Source organism: Drosophila teissieri, chromosome 3L, assembly GCF_016746235.2.
Source record: "Drosophila teissieri strain GT53w chromosome 3L, Prin_Dtei_1.1, whole genome shotgun sequence".
In the NCBI taxonomy this organism is placed as follows: Eukaryota; Metazoa; Arthropoda; class Insecta; order Diptera; family Drosophilidae; genus Drosophila; species Drosophila teissieri.
This window is the reverse complement of record NC_053031.1, coordinates 14,155,865-14,169,551: the sequence shown is the minus strand read 5'-3', so window position 1 is coordinate 14,169,551 and position 13,687 is coordinate 14,155,865. Positions and strand designations below refer to the sequence as shown.

General features: G+C 42.2%; 4 protein-coding genes across 4 annotated transcripts; 1 reads left to right on the top strand and 3 right to left on the bottom strand.

Annotated features, from left to right (window-relative positions):
- The first annotated feature begins 148 nt into the window (after window positions 1-148).
- LOC122616380 (zinc finger protein 629) lies at window positions 149-1,218 on the top strand. The gene has a single exon (XM_043791818.1). It carries the CDS (start codon window positions 202-204, stop codon window positions 1,183-1,185), a length of 984 nt encoding a protein of 327 aa, XP_043647753.1. The 5' UTR covers window positions 149-201; the 3' UTR covers window positions 1,186-1,218.
- Window positions 1,219-1,640: 422 nt separating this feature from the next.
- On the bottom strand, window positions 1,641-2,278 carry LOC122616381. Its single transcript, XM_043791819.1, is given in 1 exon segment — window positions 1,641-2,278. A coding segment is annotated over 1 exon segment (621 nt). The 3' UTR covers window positions 1,641-1,657.
- Window positions 2,279-2,809: 531 nt separating this feature from the next.
- On the bottom strand, window positions 2,810-5,193 carry LOC122616379 (digestive cysteine proteinase 1). The gene is made up of 3 exons (XM_043791817.1): window positions 5,036-5,193; window positions 3,599-4,588; window positions 2,810-3,520 (listed from the first exon to the last, which is right to left on the bottom strand). The coding sequence occupies exons 1-3, from the start codon at window positions 5,082-5,084 to the stop codon at window positions 2,910-2,912; spliced, it is 1,650 nt and encodes a 549-aa protein (XP_043647752.1). The 5' UTR covers window positions 5,085-5,193; the 3' UTR covers window positions 2,810-2,909.
- Window positions 5,194-10,921: 5,728 nt separating this feature from the next.
- LOC122617924 (pre-intermoult gene 1 protein-like) lies at window positions 10,922-12,712 on the bottom strand. Its single transcript, XM_043793984.1, has 2 exons — window positions 12,201-12,712; window positions 10,922-10,984 (listed from the first exon to the last, which is right to left on the bottom strand). Exons 1-2 carry the CDS (start codon window positions 12,627-12,629, stop codon window positions 10,922-10,924), a joined length of 492 nt encoding a protein of 163 aa, XP_043649919.1. The 5' UTR covers window positions 12,630-12,712.
- Window positions 12,713-13,687: the final 975 nt, after the last annotated feature.

The window sequence follows — 13,687 nt, the reverse complement described above, 5'->3', positions numbered from 1 at the left end:
TTATAGAAATGTTTGTTAAACATAAAATTACTACTTTAACTAATAAATTAAAGCTGGCAATACAATAAAATGCAAAACGCAGCTTGTTGTTTAGATTTGGTATGTTTTGGTATATTATAATAACTGGTATTTTATCAACCAGCTGAATTTTGTTGATACTGCATATTTTTGATCCTGACTGCGAACGTCTAGAATTCGGCCATGCTGGACATTTCGCAAATGTGCCGTGTTTGTAGGGACGAATCCGACTGCCTGGTGGATATGTACACAGAGTCATGTGCCTCCAAGCGAGATCAGGAGCAGGAGCCGCCCTTGGCCACAATGCTGAGAGACTGCAGCGGATGCAGCGTGGACAGGAAGGACGGAATGCCACAGTTCCTCTGCGTGGAGTGTGCTGAGGCCACAAGAAATGCCTATCGGCTAAGACGGCAATGCCGGAAGAGCCATCTATATTTTGACCAGCTGCGCTTGATGATGAAGGAGCTGGAGGATCTTGAGGATTGCCTTATTGTAACGAATAACCCACAGATGTCGGTGTCGGTAGTCGAAGCTGGTGAAACGGCGGACACATGCGAATCCCAAGGCCTGGAACCTCTTTTCGTAGAACTTGTGGAGCCTAAGTACAAGTCTCCAGAACCGAAGCAACTGACACCTCCTCTTCCAGACAAAAATGAGCTTGCGAAAAGTGATTCTCCAGTAAAGACGCCAGACACTAAGCAAAAGAAGAGGGCGCGATCATGCTCGGATAGTGAGTCATGGAGCCCGGAAAGTGAGAAAGATGATGATGCCCAGGAAGATGATGATAAAACCTGGAATGCCCCAAAACAACGCAAATTTCGGTGCCAGCACTGCAAAAAAGCCTTCGCCCAAAAAATTAACCTAGAGATTCACATGCGAGTACATACAGGCGAGCGTCCCTACAAGTGCTCCCAATGTCCGCGATCCTTTGCCCAGAAGGGCAACCTGCAGAGCCACACACGCTGCCACACCGGCGAGCGACCCTTTGAATGTCCGAACTGCCCCAAACGATTCCGGCAATTCGGCCAACTGCAAGTCCACACCCGGACTCACACTGGCGAGCATCCGTACAAATGTTCCATTTGTCGGTATAGCTTCAAGCAACAAAACGGTCTTCAGCGACATATGACAATACACACCGGAAAGAAGGCCCGGATCAGCAGCTAAGAAACAAAAAATAGTTAACTTTAAATAATTAAAAATTTTCATTTAATGAGATAATCGATTTGTTAAAGGAATTTGTACATTTGTAAGGTAGTCCAGTAAAAAGTAAATAATAAGTTTTAATTATTATATAAAAACGTTAGATGTTATATGTCAATACCTTCTTTTAAGAATCTTTGATGCTATTGTTCTGTTTTCTTCCAAAGATTTCCAATCTAAGATACATATTATAAATAAATCACTCCGATTATCAATGGAAGAAGCAGTATTTATGTCTATATCAATGTAAGTCAAAGTCAATATATGTACATCAAATGGTTTTTAACACCAGCCCCTGAATTAGTATTAGTTTAGCCCCTAACTGGTTTCTATTTTAAAAAAAATATTGAACGTTTTTTTAACAAGATGATTAATAACTATTTTGTAGTTGGGTTCATTTTGCCAAGCGTTTATCGAGCGGCTGAGATCAATAAGACTATTTAAGAGTTCTTCGTTTGGGCCTAGTGGATGCCTTGCTGTGGGTGCGACTGTGCATGGTCAACTGGGCCTTGCCGGTGAAGTTTTTCTGGCAGTCTGGGCACTTGAAGGGCCGCTTTTTATCCACCTCATTGCGTTTCTTCGTTTTCGTCTGCAGATCGTCCTCGTTCTCCTCCTCGTCTTCGCTTTTGATGCGCTCTACGAGTTCCCAATCCTCGGCCTCCAGGAGATCGCAGGTCTCCTGGTCGATTTTCTCCTTCTTTACGCGCGCTACGTATTCCATGGTCCTTGTGTAGCGCCTCTTGAATCTCATGGCCTCCCGTAATTTTAGCAGGCACGGCTCGCACACCTTCAGGGGAAAGCCATCCCCGGATGCCACTGGATATGCACTGCAGTTCTTCAGCAGATCAGCCGGCGTGGGCTCCGGCTCCTTGGTTTTCTTTAGATCGGCGCTCAGCTTGTCCCCCAAGCTCTTGTTGTCGTAGATGTCCAACATGTCCTCCGACTCGCCCATGCATACACGGCACATCTTCACCAAGTCCTCCATGGCTTGAGTTCTTTATTGGATTCCAAACAAATACTTTTTAAAACAAATAACTAAGCTGCATCGAATGACCATCAATCGATAGCAGAAAAATACCAATGAGCGCTATTCCAGGGATGCAACATTTCATCCTTCAAAGATGGATTTAAAAGTATAAATATAAATGTATAAATTGACTAAATAAGAAAAAATAAGAAAAAATATAGGAATATTAAAATAGGAATATAGGATAGGAGTTGAGACAATTTGTTGTCCTAAATGTAAGGGACAAAATGTAAACATATTTGTTAAAAAAATGAATATCAAAAAACAAAGCCCCGTTGAACTAACCCGTTAACCAGTTTAGTTTATTTCATGATTACAATTCTCAAATCCAGCGAGTTTGTACTGTGGGAATGATTTGCACTACAAATGCAAAGACCCCGATTCGCATAACACTGTCGCAACTTGCGCAAAGTTCAACTGGACAGTGGTCATTGTCTTCTAGGCTTATCGGGTGCATGGAATAACTTAAGAAACACCATAGACTGCGCAGATAATCGCCCAAGCTAAACTTAGCTCCATCTCCGACCAAGCAGAGTAGCGATAAGATTCGAAAGACTTGGATTACAAAAGGGTTCATGAAATGTATTGCATATTTAGCGCCCTTGGGGCGTGAAAATAAAAAAGAGTAAACAAAATAAGAAATATGTGGAAGCGGGATTTTCTACATCTCCACGTAGGTGGGCATGGTCATAACACCGCAATTGTTCTTCTTTGCCGACATCAGGATGTAGCCATCGTTGCCCCAGTAGGTGGACCACGAGTTCTTCACCAGCCAGTAGTCCTCGCCATTGATGGAGCCATAGCCCACGGCCAAGACAGCGTGATCCAGTCCATCTACATCGTTCTTGCACGTTGGTTCATAGTAAACTCCGTGCGAGTAGAAGCTAAATGTCTTTGGAGAAGCGTCAATGGCCACCGACAGAGGTCCGTGCTTGAGCAGGGCCAGCTTGAAGGCATTCGGATCGTTGGAGGTCACATTGACGAATCCCGTAATGGGTGCCACCAGAGTCACGTTGTTAACGTGACAGTAGCCATCCTGGCCCAGATAGGGACCGTACTCCTCCTCCGTGGGCACTCCACCGGACTGCAGCATCCACTGGTACACGCGGAAGTCCTCGCCACCATCGCAGCCATTGTTGCCGTAGGCCCACGAGCAGTCTATAAGCGCCTGCTGGGAAAGCCGGACCAGATTGCCGCCGTTTTTCAAGAAGAACGCGCCCTCCAGGTGGCCAATGGTGCCGAACGACCAGCACGATCCGCACACAGATTGATCTTAAGAAAGATTTACGATGTAAGCAATTATTAAAAAAAAAAAAATTTTTTAGGAACTTTGAAAATTAAAGAACTCACCTTTCACCGGAGTGACAGCGCCGTATAGCCGCCAATCGTACTGGTCGGGAATCTCGTCCTGGTACTTGGGCACATCGTAGGGGAACGGCTTGCCGGTGTTGTAAATGCCCGATGATCTATATCCGCGTCGTGCCTTCAACTCCTCTTCGGTTTTGTCGGCCAAGTGATTAACGGCCAGCGTGTAGGTCAGTTTGGCCCGATTTTTGGAGTGAATGTAGCGCAGGTTCTGACGGAAGATGTTCTTGCGATGCTCGTGCTCCGTTTCGCTGGGATACGCAACTCCGTGCTTCCGCTTGAAGTGGTGGAAGGCCTTGTCCACATGCTCATCGGTTCCGGATATAAACTCCTGCATGGGATTGAAGGTGGCATAGTGACCCGTACCGGGTCCGGGGAATCCGACGCACTGCAGACTGTCATCTATCTCGAACACCTCGTTGGGGATATCATCGTGCTCGTAGCTGTCGTAGTCCAAGTAGTAATGATCGTAGTGGGATCCCAGCAGGGTGTTGTAGCCCCTCATTTCGTAGCGCACGGGAATGGGCATGCGGCTGGAGGGATAATGCGGCGACTTCTTGTACCGCACCCACAGCGTATAGACGTTCTTCTTCTGGCCAATGGTCGACTCCAGGCGGAACTTGTCGCAGGTGTAGCCCAAAAAGGACTCAGTGCCCACCAGGCTAAAGGGTTTCGCATCGGGCAGAATGCTCTGAATTTCGACAGTCTGGTCGGCGGTGCCATTAACCTGCAGACAGGTCAGCTTGTTGTTCTCCGTCTTGGTTGTAATCGGTGCCAGCTTCAGCAGGGTTCCGAACTGACCCTCGCCAGCCAACTGGTACGTCTTCACCATTCCGCCGTAGTAATCGATGCGGGATCGCTTCGTATTCTTGTCATACCAGGCGTAGAAGGGTTCGGCAATCTCGGCGTACGGAATGTACAGGGTTCCCTTGACTATGTAGTTTGGATCCCATTTCGGCGGATTCGTGGCATTAGCTATTTTCGTTGGCGAAAGTGTGGAGAGATTTAGATGAGAAGAAATGAGCGGGAATTTAACAAAAAGAAACGGTAAAGGGCAGCCATCGAGGTTCAAGCTCACGCCATTGCTTATATACTGTGCACATATGCACGTACATTTGTATATATACATATATACAGTCGCGTTCAAAATATAAGTTTCTGCTTTTCGGACGGAATTTAATTGAAATCATTTAAAAATCAAATTAAGTTGATTTGGTCTAATTTAAAAGTAAAAAAAGCGCCTTTTCATTTTTAAAATATACTTTTTTTGAAACAACAATGATATGGTAAAGTTACCAATGCTAAGAAGATAACCTCGATTGTTTTAATATATGCGTGCATTAGTTTAAAGCGCACACAAACGCAGAAACAATTATTCTTTGTTTGGCTAAACACTTTTGCATTTTAACGTCAATAACTCACCCGAGGAAGCCAAGCCTGCTAGCAGGGCTAAAGCTAAAAACACTTGCATTCTTGAGAATTCACCAGAGAATTGTCTGGAATATTAGTTGATCCCGACTTTACTTAACTACCTATCTTTTCGAAGAATTAAACTGTTCTGCCGGCTCAATAGTCTGACTGCCTTAACAACAACTTTCTATGGGTGAGGAGATAACGCCGCCGTGAAAAACATCGGTATTCATCGGTTGAAGAGCTTTCTCGTTTGCAAAACGAGCTTATCAACAACATTGTTTTGTTTTTTTATTGTAATTTTATTTGCTATGTACTCTGTTACGTATTTCTTACGTATATAAAAACCATTGTGTTTAGAAAATATCTTTGTTAAAATTAAAATCATTTTTTTGGGTCACTAATTGCTTCTTAATTGATTTGCAATATCATGTGATCTGATTTTTTTTGTTTGAGATTGGTTTTTTTGAGATTAGGTTGATTTTGTATTAATATTTTAAATATCGATAACAATAACTTTTTTAGGAGCACAGGGTGCACACGGTTATACCGATACTTTGTACATCTAGTATGACCGTAGTGATCATTACTGTGAATTAAAAAACGTTGTCGTTTTTAAATAATAAAAGAGGATGCACTTCTCTCTGGTATAGTTATGCTTTAAATACAAAACAAAATCTTTCAGCAAATAATCAATATTTAAATAACAAGTTTCACTAGGAAAAAAGTTGAAACCGTGTCTAGGGATCTATGGCAAAATTCTATTTTTAAATTTGCTAAACAGCTGACAAGTTAGGAAGCACTTCTTCTGTCTCATCATATCGGCTCTCTCGGTTCTCTCTTTTCTCTCTGTGTCCTGGTCAGCTATTCAAAGGGTCATCCCCTCGTCAGAGCTTGAACCTACGCCAAGTTTTGCTGCATTGGTCCCGCTCTCCTCCGAGGCGATAGTCGGACAGCACGAGATCCCAAAAGGACCCCGAGCAGATGTCAAGCAACCACCAAAGGAGCAGCATCGTCGTCGTCGTCGTCCTCGCCCACACATCGTTCTTTACCGTTACAGCTGTAGGTTCGGCTCAGTACCGTTAAGTTTGCCAATCGCACAAGTTCGATTCCCAAAACGCTTGGTTTTTTTTTATACCAGCAAGAACTAGACAACACACAGATATCTGGGAATGTAAGACGTGGATTAATGCACTGCAAACCGTACAAGTGCGCCGTGAAAGAAAACGCAATTAAAAGTGCATTAAAAATTTAACGAATAGTGCTTGTGTGTGCGTGCCAGTGAGGCAAAAAGTTTTGCCTGCGCCAAATTGGCAAAAGTTAAATGTTTAAAGAGCCAAGTTAGGCGAATTATGTGAAAGTTTCAACTCGATAGGCGAAAACACAATGTTTCGGTAATTGGCAGCAGGTGGAAAAGCAGTACGAAAAAGGTAGAAACATTGCTGAAAGTGAAATCAAACTTTGATTTATCGCTGATTGGTTCCTGATTGGCTGTTTGGCAGGCCCTTTAGAATCCCCACACAAAAACAAGAACTCCCAGACGAACATGTGCATATACATAGGTACTACAATACAATACATATGTAGCTGTTGGCATAGGTATATATGTATGTATGTGTTTTTGGTTCAAATCTGTATAGTATTATGGGCCTAGAGGAGCATGTCCTGCCCTTGTCACAGTTGTTACATTTTCTCTATTCCGCCGCTCAGAAACTCAAACAGTCGGTCATCAAAAAGTCAACAAAAACAATATAAATTATGTTCGTGAAAAAGCACAAGCAGCAGGATGCTAGAAGACCTTGAATGCCTCTTAAGGTGTAATTGGATATTGACGTGGAACGAAAATTGCATTTTGAGCAACGAACAAGTGCTTCTTTGTGGAAGGATTTTTTGAAATATGAAGCAAAACCAATCTAGGTATCTTTTTTGTGTTATTTGAACATGGTCCAATTGAAGAGATTGAATATAGATATGGAAATTAATCAAACTCTACATTCTATGTTTTCTAAAAGGAAAATTTAGCACGAATTAATTAAACGATTTAGTATAGATAATCACAATTTTAGCTGGAGAATCTGAATTCACATTATTATGTTTATTGTTTGGGAATTAGCAAGTACGAAACCCCAAAAAGGTAACTAAATAGTATCTTGTGTGTAGTTTTTAGATACCATTTATTAAAAAAAGTCATGGAAACAAACTGAAAGGTGAAACTATTTCTTATTTATGATCGCTTCTCTAAAGTTTGCCAAAAACGCGTTTTAATTTCCTCACGTTTTAATCTCTCGCAAAGCTGGCGAATAGTTCGTTTTTGTTGCATACTTTTACGGGTCACGGAGTCCGTAACTTTGAATTTGTGGGAATCAAAATCTGTAAGGCCCAGCTGACTTGGGAGCCCAGTGAAAGACAAAAGCCAAACACACACACGCACACACATGGATAGGTGTGTGTGTGTATGTAACCAAAAAATTGTAAAACTTTTATTACCTTAGCAGGACACGTTCCGAAGGGAAAACGGAAAGTGCTAAAATATATTGCATGTACGTATACACGTGCATGTGTGCGCCACTCTCTCACTCTCTCTCTCGCTCTGAATGTGTGCGAATGTTTTTGTGTGAATGTGATTTGTGTGCGTCTGCGGGTCCTCTTTCGCTGTGTGTAACCTACATTTTAAACGGCATCGGCATCGGCGACACATAAGAAGCCAAAAGCCGTGGCCGAAACCAAGTGGGCGGGAGTCTTGGGGCAGAGGGGCATTTCGGCGTATGTAAATTTGCCTTTATCAGTGCCTAAAAGTAGGACCCCCACACACACGCACACGAGTGCAGTTTCCGCAAAGCTCTATATACCGCTACTCTCTAGGGGCAGGCGCACCGCTCTCCCGCTCTCTCCGACTTTCTCTTCTCGGTAAGGGAGAGAGGCAGAGAAAGGGGCAAGCTTCGGCGATGCAGAATGCAGGATGATGTTTGCGTTCGTTGCTTCCGTTACCGTTACTGTAACGCTGTCCCTCTCCCTTCCAACCTCTCGTATACCCTAGGACACACACACACACACAGACGCAGTAGGATGTGCGTTCATTCACATTGGCATTGCAAGTGTGGGCACTCGAAAAATAAGCTATTTTGGGCTACGTGAAAAAGGATTAAGGATACAAAAGGAATGCGAGTATAATAATGCATAATGAACTATATAATTAGGATTTAATGTTACCTTATCTAATGACTTCTTCTGTCAGGAATTTTCAAGAATAAATATTACAAAATATTAGCAAATATTACAGAAAATTAAATTCGTAGCCCCCTTTCTAGCAGTGTATGCAATGTCCACTAAGCTCCTGCCAATCCCTTTCGTTCTCGGCTGCGCTTGTTATTGGACTTGCATTTCCGCTATGCCACTTTTTGCCTCAGCCGGTAAAAATGTATATGCAAAGTGCTGGAAGGGATTGCATTATGCACATTTTAATGGTTCGCCGAGACATAAAAATATCTCGCACTTACATAAATTGCTCTGCTCTTTGCTAGTTACTCGCTCACTTTCCTCGGGTCCTTTGCCCCTTGTCCTGCGGACAAAAACCCCATCGCTTATGAACGTGTCGGTAATTACATAAACATTCTGCCCACCGTCGGGTTAGAAATATGCACGTATTTTTGTTTGCCAACTAAATGCCTTGTTAGAGAAAATTTCTTGGGAGTGCGGAAACTTTTAGTTTCCCTGCTCTCTGCCACTTTTTGCCGCACCGAAGGAATGGAAAATAAATTGCCCTCGAGGAAATGCAAATTGTTTTTCAAATTATACATCCACAAGGAGGAAGTTTATGTCTTTGTTGGGCGGGTAAGATTGTTATCAAAAAAGTGAGCAACGGTAGATTCTTAAAGGATTGATATATGCGTTAAGTATTGCTAAAGAAATCAACTTAGAAGAAATATATTCACCCAATTCCGATAAAAATGTTTATAAAAAAGAAACTCTCTAAATATTACCCATATTTCGAAAACAAGGACATTAAGACTTTAATCGGATTCGTTTAAGCTTTCCAATTCACTGAGCACAAGTCCGTGCCCCTTCAAATTTGCATTGCAAAACACGTAAATGTCAAAAGCAGTATCTAAAATGTGACGATCTGCTGCTCAAAGGTGCCCATCAACGTCAGCAGCCACACCTACAATCTGCATATATCGGGCACTTGCCATCATCACCACATCATTGTAAGTGCTAACAAGACCAACACCACCGACCGCCATCATCCTGGCCGTTATCATCCTGGGAGGCAAACACATATTCCATTATAATTCCCGCCGCTGCGTCCCACTTCATATCCCACTTCTGGCTATTTTTATGCCATTTCTGCACTGTTCATTGTTTAGCGCACATTATCGCATTTTCCTCTTAAGGCATCAGCCGCAGATATTACAGCAGCCTTATCCCCCGGCCCCACCTCCTCTTTGATTCTACGTCAGCCCATCGTTTACAATTGCAAATGGTATTAGTGTGGTGTAATACCCTGTAGCAGTCTCCTGAGTTGGGCGATTTGGTATCGGCAAAGGCGACAATGAAAATAAGTTACTTATAAAATTCACACTTAAAGCTGTGAAATATCATAAAATATGAATTGTGATTGAAATACATCTAATTACTCTTCCAATTTAAAATAATTTTCCATTCCAAAAACATACACCGAGTATCATCTGTACCCACTGTTTCTTATTTATGAATAAATACACATTTGGTGTATCTAGTAGATACAGATAATTTTCGATATTTCTCAACCATTTCCTGGTAAGATATTGATTCTGGTCCTTCCTACCTAAGATTCCCGGCGAACCCATTAGCCCTGCCGATCTGGTAGTCGGGTTGTAGGAGGGAAACTAAAACGATGATTCAGATTGTTGCCACACTTGGCTCACTAAGCGGCACAGCGGGTGCCACAAGAGGAAACAACTGTGTGTGGGTGGTTGTGTCTGTGGACGTGTGCTTTCCCGCCACCAACACAGTGGAAGATTGGATATCTCTCGGGCAAACACAAGCACTTGGATGCGGAGTGGCTTTCATCTGGGCCGCAGTGCACTGGATACACGGGATTTCTGTTGGCAGTGCCACTGCCAGAATGTCGGCATTGAAATCGAAAACAATGGACCCATTGTGGCAGCCGATGGCGCTACTCCGCCTCCTCGCTTTTTGTTATCCTTTCGCCATTAAACAATTGTCGCCTGTGCGCATCAGTAATTAAGTGTCCCTGTGCATTTATGTCTACATGTATGAGGGCATAATTACTATTTATAGGTGCTATTGGCTTTGTTCTAAATAGAAACACAATGCGCCAAAGTGCTTGGAAATGTAAATGTGAGATCCTAAAAATATGCAGCACAATGCAGCTGACTAAAAATTGGCTCAAGTTCACATCTTATACTTAGCCAGTAGAACAATTTTTACCTGTTAGCTGCGGAAGATTTGAGCTTCTATCTAAACGAAGACAAGTTCTTTATTTTTATAAAATGAGTGTACTCAGTTTTGCTTTCGATTTTTAAATGTAGAGAAACGGTTAGAAAAGATTGGTTTCATTCCCAAAAGCAAGATAGTTCAAAAAATCGATTTAACCATCTATAACACAAGAGCTGAGAATCACTGATGTACATATATTTTTGATATACAATAAAAATCCTTTAACGCTATAATTCAGTTTCAAGGTAAGCCAGTCAGAAAGGATATAAATGAATAATTTTAATGTAGAATGATACGTCTTAATCTTTGTTTTATTTATGGTTTATATGTACTGAGAACCACATGCCCAACCATATGCCCAAAATCATGTAGATTCTACGAGGAATCTTCAAGTCCTCTTAAAAGTCAGATGTAAGAACATTTAATGATTATGACTGATTTATCCTTTTTGAGAGCTGCTTAGCCTGTGCGCTTGCGTTTGTTGGCGGCGGTATTGGCCTTCTTCTTGGCTGCCACAGGTGTCTTCTTCTTTTGGGCAACAGGTGTTTGCTTCTTGGCGGGTGCGGCTGCCACTACCTTGCGTTTGGGGGCAGCGGTGGTGGTGCGCCTGCGCCGTCTATTCCTGCGGGCTGCGGCTTTCCTGGCTCTTTTTGCCTTGGTTGGAGTGGCAGTTGATGTCGATTCGGCGGAGGAACTGCCACCAGAACTTTCTGAAGAGCTACCTGTGCCAGTCCCAGAGCTATCGGAAGCTTCGGCAGAGGAGCTGTCCTCCGACGAGCTAGCTGCGTCATCTTCTGAGCTTCCGCTCTCTGTACTGGAGTCGTCACCATAGTCGGAATATTCATCGCTTTCGTCGTAATATTCATCATCATCAGCACCCGCTACGAAGGCCACCAATATGGCCAGGCCAAAAAACAACAGCAGCCTCATTTTGTCTATAGAGTCAACGAACAGATAGGTAACCTTAGGTATTAACTTCTGAGGTTAAAAGTCTTCAACACTGGGTATTTATAGTTTTCCCTGCTCCGAAGAAATTTATAAATATATAAAGCTTTTTTACATTTATTTCTATGTACATCTGTGCAATGCCAATATTGGTTTTTTAATTCATCGTCTTAATTTTCGGTGGCTTAGAACAGCTGTGTGTGCTACTTGTATTTGTTTAACATTTTTCGGTTGAAATATGTTGAACCTAAGAAATTATATTTCGTGTTAGACTAGGAAAAAGTAATATAAACTCTTTTATATAAAAAAGAGCCAAGGTTATTCCGTTCACAAATGTTTTATCTGGAGCTTTGAGTAATTTGTTTATGGTTGCAATTAATAAAAAAAGGTGAATGACGCATTAGTCGACTATAAAGTATCCTAAAACATGTTCTCTAATGAGTCTTGAAAACTATACGTATTGCTTAAAAATATAAAATGTAAAAGTTTTAAATATACAAATGGAAAAAAGCAAGACTCACCTAATTAAAAATTTCATTTTTTTGTTAAATTTTTTAAAGAATTTATGTGAGAATCTAGTTTTATTAAAAATAAATAATATATAATAATATAAATCATTATAAATTACAAACCCTAATGATTCGAAAGAAGATAATTTTTGGGCATGGAAACAAGTTGCTTTGTATTTTGTATAACTTTTATTCTTTATAATTTGTAGCTAAGATCACATAAACTGGATTTATCTAGAGTGCCTGCGTTTGTTGACATTTGTCCGCTTCTTGCCGGCGGCAACAGGTGTTCGCTTCTTAGCCACTTTCTTCCTATTATTTTTCTTGGCAGCGGGGGCACTGCGACGTTTAACAGCTGCCTTGTTCTTCTTGTTCTTGTTGTTTTTCCTGGCACCAGCCCTCTTAATCTTCTTGGCTACTGGAGCGGCAGTTGGTGCTTCAGTAGCTTCGCTAGAAGCCGCATAGTCGTCATCGGAACCGTAGTCGTCCTCAGAGCTGTTGCCACTATCGACGTCCGTGCTGCTGCCCGTACTGTCTCCATAGTCTGCAGTGCTGTCTCCAGAGTCTGAAGAGCTGTCCTCGGAGTCATCTGTAGTATCGCTGTCATCATCGTAGTCGTAGGAATAGTCTTCATCGTCAGAGGATTCAGTTGTCTGGGCCACAGCCACGTGGGCTATGAAGACGGCCACTGCCAGAAGCAGAAGAAGTTTCATTTTCGTTTTGGGGGATTTCGTGATCTAAACCAAGAAAGCTAAATCCTCTGGTTTATATACACACCTAGTATTCGAATCTCGTTTTACACGAATCAAAAGTAAATATTATGAAATATGTATATAAGTAAACATACATCACTTCGTTTACTTTGGGCCAGCTGTGGGAATGTTTTCTTCATTTTAAATTTACTTTAGATGCTGTAGGTAATAATATTAACCCCTTTTCACCTGTCAAGACTTCATATAAATCGAGTAAATAAATTTAGTTTTATTTCATGAAATAAAACAGAAAAATGTTTGTCGGCTATAAAGAAATAAATACTGGTTTAGATCCATTTTATCTGCACGCATTCAAAATGGGTTCACGTTCAGAAAACGTTTTCAAACGCGTAATCTACGTGATTATTTAATGTGATTGCACGCACTACACATATTATTTATGGTTATTTTAGTGAAAGCACAAATTTATATGTTTGACCTTTTTCCGTGCAATTTCAGCTCGGGATAACGAGCCACGGCAGACCGAAAGAGGACCAACCCAGATTCGCAAAGTTCGTGCCATAAATCTGCAGTTTGCATGGAATTAATACCCGACTAGAAGGCGGCGGCAGACGGAGGTGCTGCACATGCAACACACATTAGTGGGTCACTCGAAGATGATGACGCTGCTGACCACCACCCCAACCCCAACCGCAACCGCAACTGAAACGGCAGAAGTAAAACCAACAAAAACAAGCGCCACTCGAGCCGATTTGTGGCAGCGGGGGCAAATTATATAAAATTATCATGCAGGGCAGGCAGCTAGCTAGTTGGCCACTCGACAACGGCAGGCGGGACAAGGCTAAACATCCTCATCAGCAGCAGTACGACCACAGCCACAAGCACAAGCACCACCATCACCATCACCACCAGCAACAGCAGCAACAACAGCGGCCGGCGGCGTATACGTAATGTGCGCCATGACGTATACGTAATGTGCATCAGGGTTTGGCCAATTTGTCCAAGCAAGCCATAAACCACTAAGCCAGCGGAAACGCAAACGAAAAACGAAACTCGAG